General features: G+C 49.2%; 1 protein-coding gene across 2 annotated transcripts; it reads left to right on the top strand.

Moving 5' to 3' along the window:
* The first annotated feature begins 3,306 nt into the window (after nucleotides 1-3,306).
* LOC128847213 (uncharacterized) lies at nucleotides 3,307-18,407 on the top strand. 2 transcript variants are annotated; one of them, XM_054046581.1, is made up of 5 exons: nucleotides 3,307-4,291; nucleotides 6,502-6,620; nucleotides 13,553-13,651; nucleotides 15,127-15,291; nucleotides 16,661-18,407. In XM_054046581.1, exons 1-5 carry the CDS (start codon nucleotides 4,195-4,197, stop codon nucleotides 16,805-16,807), a joined length of 627 nt encoding a protein of 208 aa, XP_053902556.1. In that variant the 5' UTR covers nucleotides 3,307-4,194; the 3' UTR covers nucleotides 16,808-18,407. The 2 variants fall into 2 exon arrangements, with proteins under 2 accessions (XP_053902556.1, XP_053902555.1); XM_054046580.1 differs by having other exon boundaries at nucleotides 6,499-6,620.
* The last annotated feature ends 27 nt before the right edge of the window (nucleotides 18,408-18,434 follow it).

Below are 18,434 nucleotides of genomic sequence, written 5' to 3'. Positions count from 1 at the left end.
GTCCTGGGGAAGCCCTTGAGGGACTGACGCTCACTTCCTCTGTTTCAGTCCCTTTCTTTAAACATCTGCTTGACGGGGGCTGTAGGGGGCCACAGAAGAAAATGAAAGTCTGGAACAGCTTTGCACAGCAGCTTCTGTTAACGCCTTCCTCAAAGACTGGAAACTCACTGAGTGTTATTTAGGGAGTTTCAGCATCCATCAGTCACCCATTTCAGGAAGCCTCGTTCTGTAGCTCTCCCTGCTACCCACCTGGTGCTGTTTGCCTCTCTGTTTTTTTGGGGTTTTTTTTTATTATGGTTTTGTTCCCTGGGCAACTGCTGCTTCTGCGTCCGGCTCTTGCTTGAGGCCCGACTTGAACCCAAGAGGCAAGCTGCATGTGGGGTGGGGAGCTTTGGAAGCGGTGGGATAAGAATTGCTGGCCCAGAATGCCTCTGGGGGCAGAAGTGGAGATTTTATGCCATGCAGTGTTTCCCCACCGCCATTTGCTCCCTAATAATAAGATGCGGTGGTGACAGGAGCTACAGATTCATAAAGTTGAGGATCTTTGGCAGGATCTTGGTAGCGTTGGGTTCTATTCTGCGCCATACACGGACTCCTTGGGACATTGTACAGGTCATTTCACACGTTTGTGACTCAGTTTCCCCTAACGTAGAGTGGCAAGAATGCTCCTGACAATATTTCACTTGCAAGTGTGGAGTGAGGCTTGATTCCTGAATGTTTGTCAGCAGGTGGAACTTGTCCAAGGGAAGTGCTAACTCCTATTAATACATTCATAGCCCCTTTTAGCCACCCTGTGCGTTGCTACACCCGAGGGTGCATAGAGCTGGCTGCCTGCCTGCCTGAACTGTGCCAGAACCGTCTTTTAATGAGTCTGAGGAGAGCTGATAGAGGAAATGCTCCATGGTTTCAAAGCATTCAGGAACCAGACTGTATAACAGCACCACAGAGACCATTCCCATTTAATGGGTAAATAACACCAGATGCATTAAACAAAAGCTGCTTCTGTGTTTTTCCCACGTATTTGTTTGATCTTCGGTGCGTAGCTACAGCCAAACCTACTTTGCCCCAGCATATCCTTGTGTTCCTTCCTGGTTTTGAATGGGAACTAGTTCAAGAGTGTGGTCCTTTAAATGTGCTGCCCACGTTCACTCTGGCTAAGATGTGAAGGAAGTTTCTTGGGTGGATTTAAAAGCCGGCTGGGGTGGATTTTCTCTGCCAGTGCTGTGACTTCATTTTTATTATTTGTGTTACAGCAGCACCAAGTGGCCTTAACTGAGATCAGAGCCCCAGTGTGCCAAGTGCTTTAGTGTGGGTTTGTATAAGCAGACCCTGCCCTGAAGATCTTACAGTCTAACTAGGCAGACACAGGGTGAGAGGAGAAGCAGAAGCACAGGGAGGTGAAGTGACTTGCCCAAGGTCACACAGCAGGTCAGTGGCAAGCCAGGAATAGATCCCAGGTCTCCTGAGGCCTACTCCTGTTCCCTGTGTGCTGGACTCAAAGTCTTCTTCCATGCTGCCACTTGTGTGGAAGGCTCTTCCTGAACTGATCTGCCAGGTCCTACCTCTCTAAAGCCCTCCACACTCAGCGCTGTCATGATATCTTTAAGAAACCAGCCAGCTAGTGATAGGGGCAGATGGGGACATGGGCATTTAATTTGTTTTTGTACTGCAAATGCATCACTTTGATTGTATCTTTCTTTCTCCCACGCTTTGTGTTTTGCTTGTTGGCTTTAGGCTGGAAGAGCTTCAGTGTGGGGATCTGGGTTTTGTACGTGTTTGTAAAGGACCTAGTACAATAGAGCCTCTTTCCATGCTGGGGTCTCTATGTGCTACTGCAATAGAAATATGAAATAATACTGAGAACGGGGAATAGAACATTGTTACTTCCCTTTCTTTCCTCTTCCCCAGGAGCATCTTACAACCATCAAGACGCTGCTGTGAGCTCAAGGAAAATAATAAGGGTATTTAGTTTTTGTGAAATGTGCTGGTATAGAGTAGATACAGCTCAGGCACCATCCTTATGACATTTTCCCAGCATCACCGACTAAGCGAGAGGGGTCCCTTGCTAGGGGCAAGAGGGAAACTCAAACTCTCTTGCAGACATTTGGAAAGAATCTGGTTCTTATGTACAATGAAGGGGCTGAGTTTACAGTGGTGGCAACTTGTAGCAGCTGGTGGCTTTTTTTAAGTCATGCAATTTCGTGAACCTCTCACTTTTAAAAAAAGAGAGCTAAGTTTTCTAGCCCGGGGTTGGTGGAGAAAAGCTGGAGAATACGAATCCTGAAGCAGAAGCCACACTATTTAAAAAACAAACACAGAAAACAACCCTCACGATTTGTGGGGCTTGACTCACAATTTTTAAATGCTTGAGGTTGATAATAATATACATAGTAGACAGTCTTATCCTGCATGTAAGACCATTTGCAGAAACAATGACCTGTACACGTGGTCTGATCGCGTTACTTAACGTTTGTACGGCACTTGTGCTCCAACATTAACCAGTGACCATTTCTGTGTCTGTTCTGTTACCCGTACGGCGTAGCTCCAGCAGAGGGAGCGCCTTGCATCATTGCAAACCCTAAAATCACTTTAAAGGCGCAGCCTCCGTTCCAAGGGCAATGAGGATTTCTGGGGGCGGGTGGGGTGGATTAACATATCGAAAAACAGCTCTTAAGAGTCGTGGGGAGACTTCCTCCTTCCCTTTCTAATACGGGTATAAATTAAGGGCTCATCTGACGGGTCTTATTCAGCTGGAGCGAGAGAGACGGGTATTTTTAAACCATCTCTCGATGTGGGAGGGTTTTGTCGTGGGTTTCAGTGAGACATGGTTTTGTTGTATTTTCCCCTCCGTTATTTAAACAGAGCTTGCACTGGGGAAGTCCATTATAGAAAGGGGAGCCAAAGTATATGAGGCAAGGGGGATAATATATTTAGAGGTTTCCAATATAGTTGCAGCAGAATCTTCCTCTCGAAGCCCTGCATGGGCTGAAGAGGTTCTGCTAGCTGCGGCTGCAATACACCTAAGGGGAGATCAGTGCAGCTGTAACCTACAGGCTGATCGCTGCACCAAGATGCACAATAAAATCCATTGATAATGGGGAGCTGGAGGCGTGGAACAGCTTCTCTCTTCCTCCCCACGTGCTGCGTCTCCATGGCAACCGCCGACACAACGTTCCATTGGGAGATTGTAGCAATTTTCACTTTGAACCAATGAAAGCCCAGAGGGATGATTCAGCAGCCAATGAGAAGAGAGATGGGGGGGTAGGAGGTGGAAGGTGCAAAGATCTACGCGTGAGCCTGGCGGTACCTGGTCGAGCCTGGCCCGGAGCCCAGGAGGCTGGTTCGGTCGGGTCCAGTCCGTGAGATATCAACTGCCGGTGAGTCGGACTATCCCGAGACTGACCCAACGCCTGAAGTTCGGTCCTGTGGGAGAGAGATGCGCTGCACGGTCCAAGCTGAGGTGCCGGAACAAATCGGCCCGGCCCAGAAGTTATTGAACCTTTGAAGGGCTTCCCCAAGGACGGACTCCCGGTTCCGAGCCGAACCGGGCCGTATAACATTATTTGGAGAAAGGAGATGAGGCCCAGTTCAAACCCTGCTGACAGCAAATAACTTTCTCAAGGGAAAGGGGAGACCAGAACCCAGCAGACCTCGGCCAGTGCATCCAGGGAAGGAGAGATCAGAACCAGTGCACCAAGAGGAGGAGACTCCAGGAGCCATTAGAAACAGGTCAAAATACAGAAGGGAAAAGCAACTGGAATCCACCAGAGACGGGTCAAGCGTACAGGGGAAGAAGGCACCAGAACTCAGCCGAACCACGTTCAGGGGTCTAGGAAAGGAGAGAGCAGAACCCAGTCACCTTATCAAGGAGACATGTAATTTGGGCCCACCACAGACCTAGGTCTGCCTATCAGAGGAAGAGGAAAACAGGACTCAAGTGGACAGATGAGAACAGAATGGACTGAATGGAGGAAGACAGCAACAGTTGACAGGGTTGATTGTTGTGGAGAAAATAAGGCCAGACCAGCTTGCTTTGAGAGACTGGATTCAGCCACGTGAGTGAGGCTAATTAGGAAGTGGCTGAGCCAAGGCCAGAGGGGTTTGTTGTTCCAAAGCCTGGTTGGGGCTTCTACACGTAACCACGTCTGGTTTGTGTGAGGAGCCAGGAAGCAGAAGGAGAGATCACATCGGGCAATGCCAGAGATGACCCAGCCCAGCGATGTGCTAACACCTCCTCCCACTGCCAGCACTTCCATGGACGGCAATGTAGTGGCCATCATCATAGCTGCAAGTGAGTACCCGGTCTGTCTCTTTGTGTTCCCTTCACTGGGGTGGGAAGTGAGAAGCTGTTTTTACTGCAGGCCCTTGCGGAGGACAGCAAAACTCTCAAACGTGCCCCCTTCCCCCGAGTAAAAGTCCCTTTTGTTTCCCTCTTCCGGGGCTTTCCAGGCTCCATTGTCATCTCTTCAGCACTGGGAGGGGGGGAGGGCTCATTTCTCCCAAGTGCTGCATTTACCTTGTTGTGCCATGTCTGTGCAATCAGGGTTAGGAATGCTACTTTCTTGAGTTGCTGTGAAAGGTACTTGGGCTGGGGGGAGGGGGAAGAGGGAGAGCACCCCCCCACACACTCCGTACATAGCCGGATTTTCAGAGGGACCAGCACCCCTCACTCCCATTGACTTCATTAGAACTACAAGTGCACAGCACCTCTGAAAATCCGGTCATGTGCATGGAGCGAGTGTGTGAGGGGCGAGCTCCACCAGGTGCTTTTCTATTGGGAACATTCGGATTTTTTTCCCCCTTTCCCTGATAGACTTTTTGAGAGGCCCCAGTTAGGGGGAGAGAACTTGCCTTTCCCTGTGCCAGTTTGGGGCAGCTGATCTTGCATTAATTGGTCTGCCTTGAAATGACCATCTGCTTACCTGGGTTTTATCATGTGTCCATCACATACTGTTCAGAACAACTAGCATTGAAGAGCCTGGTTTCCAGGTGACCCATTAAATGGAGACACACTATTCCAGCCCATAAAAAAAAGGCAGGCAGCCCGTTCTGTCAACCTGTATTGACTCCATATGGTGGAGCGGGAAATAATTCCCTCCTGCCAGCTGGCATGTTCCATAAAGACTCCATCAGGGAGGAAGATTGGATCCTTTTGTCCACGGGGGAGTGTGATCTCTGAGTCAGGGGGGGTCTCACCTGAAATGTTTCACAAATGAAATCTGTTGCAGATCCCCTAGACAGACTGGATGCGATGCTACACTTTCTAAACATCGTATGTGGAAATAAATCCCTCTTTAACGTACCTGCCAAGACCCGAGTCCTGAATCCCATGTTTTTGCTACTACATTGGCAAACACTGCTTAATAGCAATACTTAATAGCAATACTAAGCGCTTCTAGGGCACCTTTCGCCAGATGATCTCACAAGGGCTATACAAACACAACTGTATTATGGTAAATTTCACAGCACCCTTCCGACATAGGGAAATATTACCCTCTGCATCCACAGAAGAGGAAATGTGAGGCTGGCATAGGGGAGGGGACTAAGTGACTCACTTGAGGCCACGCAGCCTGTCAGTGTCAGGGCTGGGAATAGAACTCCAGGAGTCCTGCTCTAGGTGTTTACCTTTCTTGAGGACTGTAGGAAATGCTCCTTCTTGTGCTGCGCTTTACGTGTCAGTGATCTAGCCAGGGAGACGCAGAACCCTGAGCGCTGAACCTGGCCAGTGTGTCAGTTCTCTACTAATGTGCTGTGCTAGTCAGCCTGCCTTGTGACCTCAACCCCTTTGCCCCTGTGTAATTAACACGAGATTTCACCTTCCAGCCCTCTCCAGGTTGCAGGCCTGGAAGTAGGGGAGAGCAAGAGAGCACTTGTGTGAAAGCTAGAACAGGAATGTGTTCTGATAGAGCAGGGGACTGTGGGTCCATGCTCCCGGCTTCTAATCCTGGCTCTCTTCTGCTGATGCACTTCTTGACTTTGAGTAACTTGCTCATCCCCGTTCCACAGACTATAAATAAGACCCACCTCTCAAGAGCTGGGAGAATGAATGAGAGTTAATGATGATAATACCTAGCTCTTATTCCGTGCTTTTCATCAGTAGCTGAAGTGGTGTGAGAGCCTCAGCTGAAAGGCAATGGTTTACTGGCTTGTTCTGATCCGTATTAGGGCTGGTTCCATTCTGCCCAAATGAAGGGTAAGTGGGCACGGAGTCAGTTTCAGTACAGAACTAACTGCTCTACGCCCCAACTGCACAGAAGGGATGTTTGCAGACAGAGATACCACTGCCCAGTAGAGTTTTAAATGTCCTTGGAAAGGAGTGAGGCAGCTGCTCTTGGGAAACTGGCTGGCAGATGGTTATATGTCGGCCACCTGGTTCCCTCCCTGGAGCGCCAGATAGAGAAAGAAAGGGGGAGGTTTAAGGAGCATCCAGGTTGGTTGTGACCTGCTGGGCGTTCCAGGCTGGGTGGTGAACTTGCTTGTTCTCTTTTATCTTGGCAGCAGTTTCTTCATCTGTGTTCGTAGTGGCGATCTTGGTGCTGCTACTGCTCTTGTACCACCGGGACCCCCTGTGCTGCCAGTTCCTCTGCTCCTGCCGTTTCTTTCAGAGTCCCAGCCAATATGTAAGTATCCTGCCCACCTGTCTGGCTGTCCATCTAATACTCTGGGCCCTAATCCTTGCTTGAATATGGGCAGATCGCTCTAATCTCCTTGATGTGCTGGTTTGGAGTCAAGCTGCAATTTGGAAACCTGGCTAGAGTACCCTGGTGTGGCTTGGTCTTCCAGCCAGCATGGAACGGCCTCGTTTTTTGCACTGCAATGCCGGACAGTGGCTTGGCCCAGTTCATAGTCCTCTCTTGCTGAATGATAGCGTAGGACTCCCAGCCTCTCTGCTGATCGTTCATTCTCTCTCCAAACAAAGCCCAACTAGAGGCCTTTGCACCCAAACCTGCCTGACTGTACAGTTAGTGATCAAAAGCAGCCAATCGGGGCCACATCATGGAGGTAGGAGATGAGTATCAGAGGACGCTCTGAGTAATTGACATCTGCAGTGGTTGAATTTCACAGAGTAACAGAGAGTTCCCTCCCCTACGTCTTTCGTGTTCAGAGCCAGGTTTTGCTGCACTCCTCTTCACAGGGAAAGGGCCACAGCAGGACACGCTACTGTGAAGCACGGTGGATCTGGAAGACAGGGCCACTCTCTGCCACGGGTATGTCAGCAACTTGCTCTATGCGCTGAGGGAGCCAGCCGGAGCCGGAACCCCATTGCTCATGTCTACCGTATCCCTGGCTTCCGGGGACAGCTTTAGGTCATGGAAGTTAGATCATCCAACCCATCTCCCTGCCTCTGCGGGATTGATTCCTGCCTGTGAAGGACTTGGCAGGGCTTGGGACTCCAGAGGAGGGGCAGTTTGGAAGGGTACGAGGCCGATACATACAGGGTAGGATGCAGATACATACCTGGGTACCATGTGCCAAGAAGTAATTGGAATTTTCCCCTGTCCTAGCTCCAAAGGGATATCAGCTCGGGGGCGGGGGGGGAGGGGAAGACTAGACTGAGAGAGAGAAACTTCTTCAGACAATGAAAGGCAAATGTCAGAATCTGACTGAAGTAAGTGCCATCACGGGCTGAACTCCCACTAGAAGATCATACTGGAAACAAGGGCTGCTTTGCCGACTTTCCCGGCACAATGAGATGAGGCCAGGAGACCCCAGCTGGATTACTTCACCCCTTTCCTCTCTGTTGTTCCGAGGGGGCGCGCTCCATGTTCACATATTTAGGGGAACAGCCGGAAGCTCCCAGCAAATGTCTTTCCTCCTGCTCCTGGAGGTTGGCCTCCTGTTGTCAGTGAGATGTGAATAGGCAGCAGGCTTCAGCACACACACCTGTCACAGCTGTTCTTTGTGGAGTCTCCACGTTCCCCTGCAGGGGAGACCCCAGCAGAATGGGTTCCTCCCCACAGGTAGTGAGCAGCTGCCCTCATGCACGACAAGCAGATGCCAGTGCAGTTGTGGTGAGAAAAGTGACCGTGGCACCAGCTCGCCCCACAGATCTGCTCTTTGTGGCGATTCAGAGTCCTGGCTGCTTGGGTTTGTGACCATTGCGATGGATTAGGCTGGGTAATAGTTTCCCAAGGGAAGTGGTGAGAAACCCTCTGCTTGGGAATTGTGTATTGCAGGAACAGCCCTGTGTCTGCGGGGATAGGGATCCGGTGACCTGTAGTTTGGCTTTGGGAGAGTGAGCTGGAGACTATTCTGGCTTGTGCGTAATCTAGAGAATTAAATTCTACTTCCCTCTTCTGTTGGGACTGCAGAGTGGTGATATGCAAACCAGAAAGAGCCGGACGTGAACCACAAAGGCAAAAGGCCCTCCTGCGTCTGGCTCCTTTGTGGTAGTTAAGGATGAAAGGGTGGGGCTGTTTGTGGTTTACATTTGAAATGTCACATCTTTTGCAAGAGGACATTTGGAGGACCCCCAGATACGAGGCTGCACCTCTTCTTACCCATCTACTAAGAGGGGACGTGGATTCCTTTAGTCTGTATATGGCCTTATCTTCACTACAAGAAAGGTGTGTCCTTATCTCAGGGTAAAAACCTAAGGCTGCACTTCAGTTACCAGGTCAAGTTGGTGATTAGGGTTTATCTTGCTCTTCTAACTCATGTGAAAACTGCAGGCTGCTTTCTGTGCATTAGGAGTCTACATCCGGTTAATGACACCCCCCCACACACACACACTCTTTTTTTGTAGTGAAGACAAGGCTTGTATCTCTTCAGCTCTCCTTGCGTTTTGTCAGGGTCCTCCTGCAGAGACAGCAGAAGTGAGGCGCTGATATTTGCATGTAAACACACAAGCAGGGAAATGGCTGGGGCCTTGTCCACACACACAAGTGGTACCACTTTAACTCTACCACTCCGTCCATCCCCCTTCCCCTAGTGAGCAATACCGTCCATCCCCCTTCCCCTAGTGAGCAATACCGTCCATCCCCCTTCCCCTAGTGTGGACACAGTTACTTTCATATCAATATAGCTTATTGCCTTATGGGAAAGGAGAATAAGCTATATGGGCATAATGCACCTTTATAAGTGCAACCAACTAGGGGTTGTACCACTTTAACTATTTCAGTTTTTAAAAAATTGTACCCTGTACCAACATAGTTAAAGTGTGCAAAAAGTATGTGTAGACCAGGTGAGATAGTCTTTATAAGCAATAAAGAGCAAAAGTAAATCTTTGGTTTGCTTTGCAGATCCAGGGCTGATCTTGCAGGGCTGGCAATTAGGAGAAACAAACATGTTGACTAGTAAACGATCAGATTTTCTCCGAAGTCATTAAGAGACAATGGGATCCGCGCAGTGGCTTACGTTGGAGAAAGAGCCATAAATATGCTGATTCCAACAGGAAGAGAAACAAAGAGTGGATGAAACATAAAACCCCAACCACTTGTAATTGGTAAAGATCACATGACACTTTTCACAAGAGTGTGAGTGATTGGCCTTGGCCAAATTCCAGTGAGGGCAATTATAGTCTGCCTCCTCGCTTCACCTGGACATTGTGTGGAGAAGTTATTCTTTGCTGGAAGAGATGGGTATAGTTGGAGCACATATCTGGGAACAGTCAACTGCCCAGAACTCTAATTCTGGCCCTGACACCAACGTCTTATTGGGGAAATTGACCAGAGTAGCTATTGCAGAATGGCTTCCTATGCCAATGTTCTTAGTCCACAGTAAGGGTTTGTCTACACTTGAAAGTTATGTCAGAGTAAGGTAGGGTGTGAATTTAAAGTGCAGTTGCTATTATGGAATAGTACCACATGTGTGGACACTTATGCCAGAATAAGAGTGCCTCATTCATGTTTTGTTTAATCCATTTCCAAAGTGGATTAAGGAAAAGGAACTCTTGTTCTGGAGTAAGTGTGTCTACACCTGGAACTATTCCAGAGTAAGAATTGCACTTTAAATTCACACTGTATCTTATTTTGAAATAACTTTTCCTGTGCGGACAAGCAAATGACTTACTTCTCGTACTGGTTTTATCTATGCTAGGAGAAAGGTGCTTCCCCTCCTCTCCCCACCCCGGGTAGCTCAGTCAAACTAGCTTAACTTGATTGAAAACTCCATTTCACACTAACGTACTAGACACAGGGCTTGTACCGGTTCAAGTTGAGTTAATCTGCTTCTAAAACACTAGCATACGCACACTGCAATGCAGCACAGCGCATTAACTCCACACTTACCAGAAACTCTGGAGTCCTCTTGCAAATGGACAAAGTTTGCTGCAAATTGAATTAGTTCGGTCTGTGGGTCGTGTGCACACAACAGCTGCGCATCGCTGTTGGCGTTCTTCAAGCTGTCCTGGGCTGCTTTGCCGTCAACCATTACTGACCTGTCTGTTTACCCCTGTGTGCCCTCCCCTGCCCTGGTGTCAAGTTCCCAGGATGACCCCTCCCTTGTTTAAAAGTTGGCACAGGGCTAGATTGTGCCCATTTGCTTCTAGATTCGAGTGCATCAGCGCTCTTGTGACTACAGCGATTCTACTCCACGAACCCCACCACATGTCCATGTTGCTGCTTGGAGGCCTGCTAAGACCCTGGATCTCATTGCCCCCTGGGAAGACGCCTCAGGCCAGGAAGCTCTCGGGGCCGGTCACCATCATGACAAGCTGTTTGTGGAGGTTGCCAAGCAGATGTCCACGAGGGGTCATGACCAAGATGCCAGCCAGCGCTGGGGCAAGAGCAAGCAGCTCAGAAGGGTCTACATTAAAACGAGGGATGCAAGGAAAACACTGGGCAGGGGCCATGTGATCTGTCCATTTTGTGAAGATCTAGACAGGATTTTACCCAATTTTATACAACCCCCAACCCAGACAGACAGTTTGTGGCTCCTGCTCGCAGCTCTCTCACCCCCTGCCCTAAGGCCAAGCAGCAGGGCTCATTGGAGAATGAGCCGGATGACGCATCTGGTTGGGACTCAGGATTGTGACTGAAAGCCAGGCCGCATTGCAGCAGGGCAGGGCTCCGGCTGAGTCCCAGCCGGGAACTCAGGCCGGGACCAAAGTGGGAAGAGCCTCTGGAGTGGAGGAAACTTTGGGGTGTAAGTTCCTGCCTGTCCAAAGTGGTGGTGTTACTGTGTTAACTGAGCTAGCGTCTGTTCCGGGGGCCCCATGGCTGCAGCCGTGTTACACGGATGTGAGTTAGGAACCATTCCAAGTCTCCAGCCCCTGCCCCTCTTCTCCTTTCTGCTCCTGCTCTCCGCTCCCCCCACCCTAGCCCCCCTCTATATTCCCAAGATGGCGGCTGCTCCATGCAAGCACTTGGCCTCTGTTATGTGCTAAAGCCCTGACCATCTGCTGTCCACAGGTCTGTGCTGCGGAGGGCACATAGCCATCTGCCTGTTTTCCTTTCCGCTTCCCTCTGCTGTCCGGCCTGGGAAATTCCTGCCCCACTCTCCCCGAAACACCTGTTCCTCATCTCAAAATGGCGGCTGGCAGCATTGTTCAGCCATAGCCTCTACACCATCCCCGCCCACAGCAGAGTCAAATAATGAAAACCCAAGGTATGGGACCCAGCAAGTTGGTACGCTGTAGCTCCATGTATTTCAGCACATCTCTCAAAAAAGGGAGCCCTTCCCCTCCTGAAATTCTCTTGCTGGTCATCCCAGGTCTGCAGAGTGACCCTCTTCCTCTGATCCAAGCCCGGAAACGGCACTGCCCAATGTGTGGCTGATCCAGGAACTGCTCCTCTGGTACCAATTGCTCAGTGTCCTCTTCTTCCTCACCTTTGGCCCACTTACACGGCCGCCAAATCTCCTGTTGTTGCTGGAGGAGCTGCTGATGCCACATCATGCACTCGGCGGTGAGCGGTCTCCACAGCCAAATGTGTCCGGCTTTGAGGTCTGAAATACAGCCCAAGCAGCCTCTATGTACTTGGGGCTGTCACCACAGTGAGCGGAGCATTGCTGGGTCCATGCTAGCCAACAGGAATCTGAAAATGGTGCTAGCCTACCTGCAAAGGAAACAGGGGGTGAAGACATGGGAGTTTTCAAAAGTTTGAAGCCACCTGGCATCCCACAATTCACCATGAAAACAATCCCAGGATGCACACTGCTGTGCAGTAAAGCAGAAGACCACAGGATTCCCTTCAAGAATCATAGAAGTGTTAAACGGGAAGGGACCTTGAGAGTTCATCTAATCTAGTCCCCTGCACTCAAGGCAGGACTGAGTAATAACTAGACCATTCCTGGCAGGTGTTCTTAAAATCCTCCAATGATGGAGATCCAACAACCTCCCTAGGCAATTAGTTCCGGTGCTTAACTACCCTGATGGTTTAGGAAGCTTTTCCTAATGTCCAACCTAAACCTTCCTTGCTGCAATTTAAGCCCATTGCATCTTGAATGCAACACCCTCAGTTCACAACAAGCTGCTGCTGTGGGTATATGCGATGCAAACTGAAAAACCCAACAAGTGTTTCATGTGCACACTACTGGCACAGCTTGCATACAACACTTTATCAGACACACTGCAAAAAGCTTTTCATTTCCCCCCCCATCCGTCATTCCCTTCTCCCCCATGTAGACAAGACCACAGATTAACACCTTTCACTTCATTTTAGTAGGTTACGTTATAGCCAAGGGTAGCAGTGCCCATTATATTGTGCAGCATTGATGGGCAGAAAAATTTTGGCCAAGGGTCCCAGGGCAAACTGCTATTTTTTTGTTAAGTGCCTTGAGGTATTTAAGATATTTAAGAGTAGGTTAGATAAATGTCTATTAGGGATGGTCTAGGCAGTATTTGGTCCTGCCATGCGGGCAGGGGACTGGACTCGATGACCTCTCGAGGTCCCTTCCAGTCCTAGAATCTATGAGGTCTCTAACATTCATAGAGAACAGACTCCAGGCTTTCCAAGTCATATCTGAAAGGCTCACACAGGGAACTCAACCTCTCTCCCTTGTAAGGACAATAGGTTGAGTCCACCTTGCTGAGGTGTGAACCAGAGGTTCCAGGGAGGCCAGATATTTCCACCCAGGAGATGATGGCTTAATGGTGTAGACATCATCAGGCTTAAAAGAAATAGGAATCTAGTTGTCCATAGGAAAGGACAAGCCTGTTGTCAGCCTTAATTCTGCTGGCCTGACTAGATGTGCGAATGCTGCCAAAGAGAACGCACTTGTGAACGGTGGACACAGGGAGCAACAGCATGCACGGAGCTAGGGATGGGGTGAAGGGTAACTGGGGAGGAAAGCCAAACAGAATGGAAGACCCAGAGGGGAGAGCTCAGGACTGTTTACAAAGCTGCATTATTTCTTGCTGGGAGCGTGGAATGCGGCCAGGCAGGGCTGTTTCCAACTGCTACTGATGGCAACTTCAACACTCTCCTAAGCCACACGCCATAAGTCTCGGTATTATAGTAGAGATGGACATGTTATTGCCTGTTGGCAATCTGCTGACTGCGTTCAGCACACCGTGTGCCTCCCTAACTCCCGGCACGCACACCAAATGCCAGAGATGGGCTCTTACCTTGTATTCATTTCTCTTCCTTTCCCTTCCCCTCATGCCATATAGGATTGTCCTCCTCCATACTTCAGCAGTAACCAGCGGCTGGTGGGACCCCAATTGGGAGCACAGCAATTGGAAAGCCCTGCCGAGAATCCTGGGGTGCAGGTGAGGGTACTGAGGGTACGGCTTCTTCCCTGATGGGGTGGGTAAGAGTGCTTTGGGGAGAGGGCTGTTGTATTAATTTTGATGGAATAAATGGGCCCAGCGAGTCAAGGGTCTTAACGTCCTGCGACCCTGTCGCTGCCCAAGTCAAGCGACCCTGTCGCTGCCCAACATTAAAGTTTTAAACAGCGTTCAGGGTTTGGTATACAGAGACCTCCATCTGCTTAGTACCACAGCAAACACACCATTACAAATCTTTTTAACCCTTTATTGAAATACAGAAAAGGAAAAACAGTGACAACATTTGCAGTGTAAAGAACTAAGTGAGGCTTCCATTTTAACAATGCCCCTTGTTCCCTTTCCCACTAGCCACAGACAGGTTTTGGAAGGACCCCCTCCTATTTATGACAACCTTTGAGGTGGTATGAAAGATGATCATAACTGGAGCTATTAAAGTCTGATCCCATTTTCCTGAAAGACAAAACAAGATAAACACACACCAGAGAGAGGAGGAGAAACCCAACAAAGCTAGAAAAGGCAGTCATCTGGGTCCCTCTCACGTCAGGATGGTTCTCAGGGTCAGGACAAGGCAGGCCCAACGGTCCCAGGAGAAGGTGGAGGTTGCAGCGTGATAATAAAGCTCTCTTCCTGTCCACCCATCTTCCAGCCAACAGCTTCTGATTTCCCTCCCAAAGTCTTTGTCTTTTTAAGGACCCCAAAAGGGAGTGATGGGCAGAATAGTCCATCCTCTCATTATTTGGTTCAGCAATTAGGCCTAATTTCCAACACACTAATTTTGGCTCATTGATTTCCAGTCCCACACTCTTCTTGTGTGCCAGACGTGATCTTAACACAGTCCTTGTAGGCCTTTTTGTTTGTACTAATTCAACCTGTTTCCCTTTTGCACCTTTTCCCAGCAACTCTTATGGGTTATTGTGGCATTTTATGCACTTTACTAACTTCTTACACTTGAATTTACAATTAAGGTAAATTCATAGGCCCAGTAATTACAACAGGGCTGCAAAGAGATCATGTCACGTAGTGGGAGATGCTTTGGGTATGGAGACCAGGGGAATCCTGGGGAGGGTATTTGGGTGTGGGGCAATTCCTGGGTGTAGTGAATCAAATCCCCTTAGATGTGGGTGCAGGATGCCAGAGAGAATGGTCCTATAGCAGAAATGATTTGGGCATGAAGCTCTGGACAGAATCTCCTTGGTGTGGGTGCTGCAAGCCTGGGGTTGCAGTGAGAACTCTAGGGCACCATCATCATGGGGTGCTGGTGTAGGTGCATTAGACACAGGGCTCTACAGACACCTGTCTCTGGGGGGGCGGGGGGGGTACTCTGAGAGTTGGCATCCTGAACAGAATTCCTGGGCTGAGGAGTGTTGGGCCATGGAGTTCCCAGCAGACTAGGTGCGCTGACTGCCGCTGACAGTCGTATGACGTTTTTCCATGCTGGGCGGCTTGGGTATTTCTAGGGAGATGAACTATTCTGCGTTGGACCCCCCAGCAGCTATCAGCTCCCTCCCTGGGAGCAGCTGCGCTTGCCAAGCTACGAGAGCGTGCGGAAGAAGGATCGGCAGCGGGAGATCCATCAGCTGATTGCCGAGAGGTTTGGACTGTGGGTGGACCCCTCCCAGGAGGTGAGTGGAAGGCTGCTTCAGCTGCCAAAAACCTGTCTAGAAGCACAGCAGTGGGTCCCATCCTGTTTGCCTCTAGGCCATCCCCCAGCACTCCGCAGTGCAGTAACAGAGAACTCTGTCTCTGCAGTTGTCTTTCTCTGATAGCATTTCTCTCTGGGAAAGGCACACCCGGGTTCCAGGAAATTCCCTGTGGTTACATTTCTGCACGTTAATGCTTGATCCCTCCCCAGGGCATCTGCAGAGCGCGAGGAGAGGGGACAGGGCTGCCGGTCTGACCCATCGGTTTGAAGATTGGAATGGAACTTCAGGATTCCAAGTCCTTCTTTCCCCCCACTCCTTATGCTGGCAGCCCTCCTCGCTGCTGCTACAGTTGAATGTCTTTTTCCCCTGCCTGGGCTTGTTCATAAGTTAGTGGATTGTGAGGCTTTGCCTGGTGCTCACCATCCAACCCTTAAGCCTCCCGCTCAGTAGACTAGTGAAAAGCAGTGTTCTGTCTGAAGCGTCCACATCCAGGTGAGGTCAGTCCTGGGGCGGGAAAAGTCTGCTGTACCAAATGGCAGCCTCTCGGTCTTGCCACACCCAGGGTTGCTTGGGGCAGAATGGAAATCCTGTGACTCTTTCAATGCAGTGGGATTCCTCTACTGACTTCCTTCCTTTAAAGGTTGAGCCGTTAAGCCTGTCTCCAAAATAGAATCCGGGCAGTTGACACGATAACAACACTTAGCCCTGCCTTCCAAGGGCAGTTTGCATGCACAGAGTGCATTACATGCACTTACTAAACCCTTAGCATCTTGTGCGGTACGAGAAGGTAAGGGCCTTGCCTCAGAGGGCGCTGGTGGTAGAGCCAGGTTTAGAACGCGGGAGTTCTGGCTCCTAGCTCTGTACCACACACCTCGCCACAGACTGATTTCTGTGCAGAAGTGGAGATTTATAGGTGGGGGAGGGGAACATGTAATGGCTAATCTTATTCTAACAGGAAATTAATCATTTCACAGGGAAGATTTCCTGAGAAAAGGTTTTTAATGGAAACGCTGACAGATCCCTGAACTTACCAGCAAACGCCATAGCTGGGGATGAGGAGACGGGCCATAGGAGTGGGTGGGATGGGCTGTAATAGCTGCATTGGATTTCCACCGCCGCTCTTTAGAAACTGCAGTGGGCCTATAATCTCCTCCTGCACACTTATCTAGTTGGCAATGTGGAAAGTGCTGCTGTTCTAAGAAGCGTTTAATGGATGGCCCAGGGTATTTAATTTTAGAGCTGTGGCAATGGTGTGAAAGGACTCACATAAAGCTGTTCTATAACATGGGTTAATCTTCACCACTGTGTTTCTGCTCAGTATAATGGATTCCTCTCTCCTCTCTGATAGATGCCACCTCCCTATGAGCAAGCCCTAAGGCATCCTCCAGCTGTCTCAGGGACTGGAGCAGGGTCAGAGTTACCAGATGGGCACGGATTGCTGGACGCATTCCAGGCCTCAGTCAGCTACCAAACTCAAAGGAACACAGCTGTGTAGAATGGGAATCAACCCTGGAACACCTCTCCTTCCTTCTGTGGCAAGGACAGCAGGGCCTGTGAGGTCTCTCCCTGCCGGCAGGGCGGAATGGAACTTCATGCCTTCGGCCAGTCACACAAACAGCTGAGAACCCCTTGTGCCAATCACAGGCAAAGCAGTGTTGATTTCCATCAACTCACTCCCCTCCAAGAACGAAGGTGGAGTGAAGACCAGGATCGATTTAACAGCCATCTCTCTCCCAGAAACAGTGGAATAAACCTGAGAGGATTTCTGCTCCACTATTTTCACTCCAGTAACCTTATCTTAACCAAAGACCATGGAATAATCCTCAGCCATTTCTGTTGTACGTGAGGGGGCAGAGCAAAGGTGATGGTCCACTCAGCCAAGGACTCTGGAGCAAAGGCATGGGGCTGTTTCACTGTAACGTAAGCCTCTGTGAGGCTGCAGCAGCTACTGCCCCACACTCCAAGTATTAAACCTCGGAAGCTAGGAATCTCGTCCTCAAATGCTTTATCTTATCTACTTCTTATGTTGTAAAAACATTTACCTTATCAGGTACCAGTGGGAATCCTGACCCGCAAGTGACAATGAATGTATTTGTTCTAGAGCTGCTATCATCAAATCAGAGCTCCGTGCTCCACATTCCTCGGGGATTTAAAAATGCTACGTGGAGGAAGGCTTGTAAGTTCCGACAAGATAAAGGTTCAGCAAGGGCTAGGACTCTTGGGATTGTACAGCAAGTTGCTCCACAATGCTGTAAACAAAGGCAGAGAACAGCCACATTTCAGAACAGCATGAGCTGTGTGCCAAACCGTGCAACTGGGAAAGCTAATGTAACTTCAGGGGACTTCACCCTGAAAGGTGCAAGGGTAGAACCATGCTGATAACACCCTAAGACACTCAGTTCCCCTTCATAAACAAATGGCTATTTGAATTCTGGAGATCAGATAATCTAATTTCCCCAGTGCTGATGTAACTGCAACTCAGATTTTCAACTACTTTTTTGTATTTCAGGACGAACTTTTAAAATGTTTACAATGTTATAGATAAAACAGGGCCAGTCAGATCACAAGATGTCTGCTGTGTGACGACTGCAGTCTGACAAGACTGAAGTTTTGTTGTTTGGATTATGCCTCTTTCACGCTTCAGCTGATGAATATGATGCTCTGACTTCTTTGCCCAACTGGGAGTTCCAAACTTAGTCAAATTAGCTTTGAAAGCATGAGCACATCACCTCCTCTAAGTCAAGGGGACATGGCATTATTCTGTTGGCGTTTGAAAAAGACAAAACCTAATCAGGCTTTCATTTCTTAATATCGTGTGTGTGAGAGAGAGAGTGTGTGTGTGTTTTTACAAGAGGGGAAGGGAAAATTCTCTTCTGCAGTATGTGGAACCTAAACACAGCAGTATAGCATCAGTGACTGAGAACCAGAAAGTGAAACTGACTCCCTAAAAAAAATGATTTGAAGTTTACTAATCAAGAGAGGCAGGAGGCGGGTTTTTAAAGGCACACTACTCTAGAAATTAGAGGAACAGAAGTTTAACACCTTTTACTATTAAAACCAAACATTGTAGAAGTCATCTGGCCTTATTTTTTCACTGGCTCCTCTGCCCTGCACAATACTGT

This window comes from Malaclemys terrapin, chromosome 13, assembly GCF_027887155.1.
Source record: "Malaclemys terrapin pileata isolate rMalTer1 chromosome 13, rMalTer1.hap1, whole genome shotgun sequence".
NCBI lineage: Eukaryota > Metazoa > Chordata > Testudines > Emydidae > Malaclemys > Malaclemys terrapin.
Note: the sequence above shows the minus strand (reverse complement) of the source record. Positions and strands in the feature narration are given on the sequence as shown.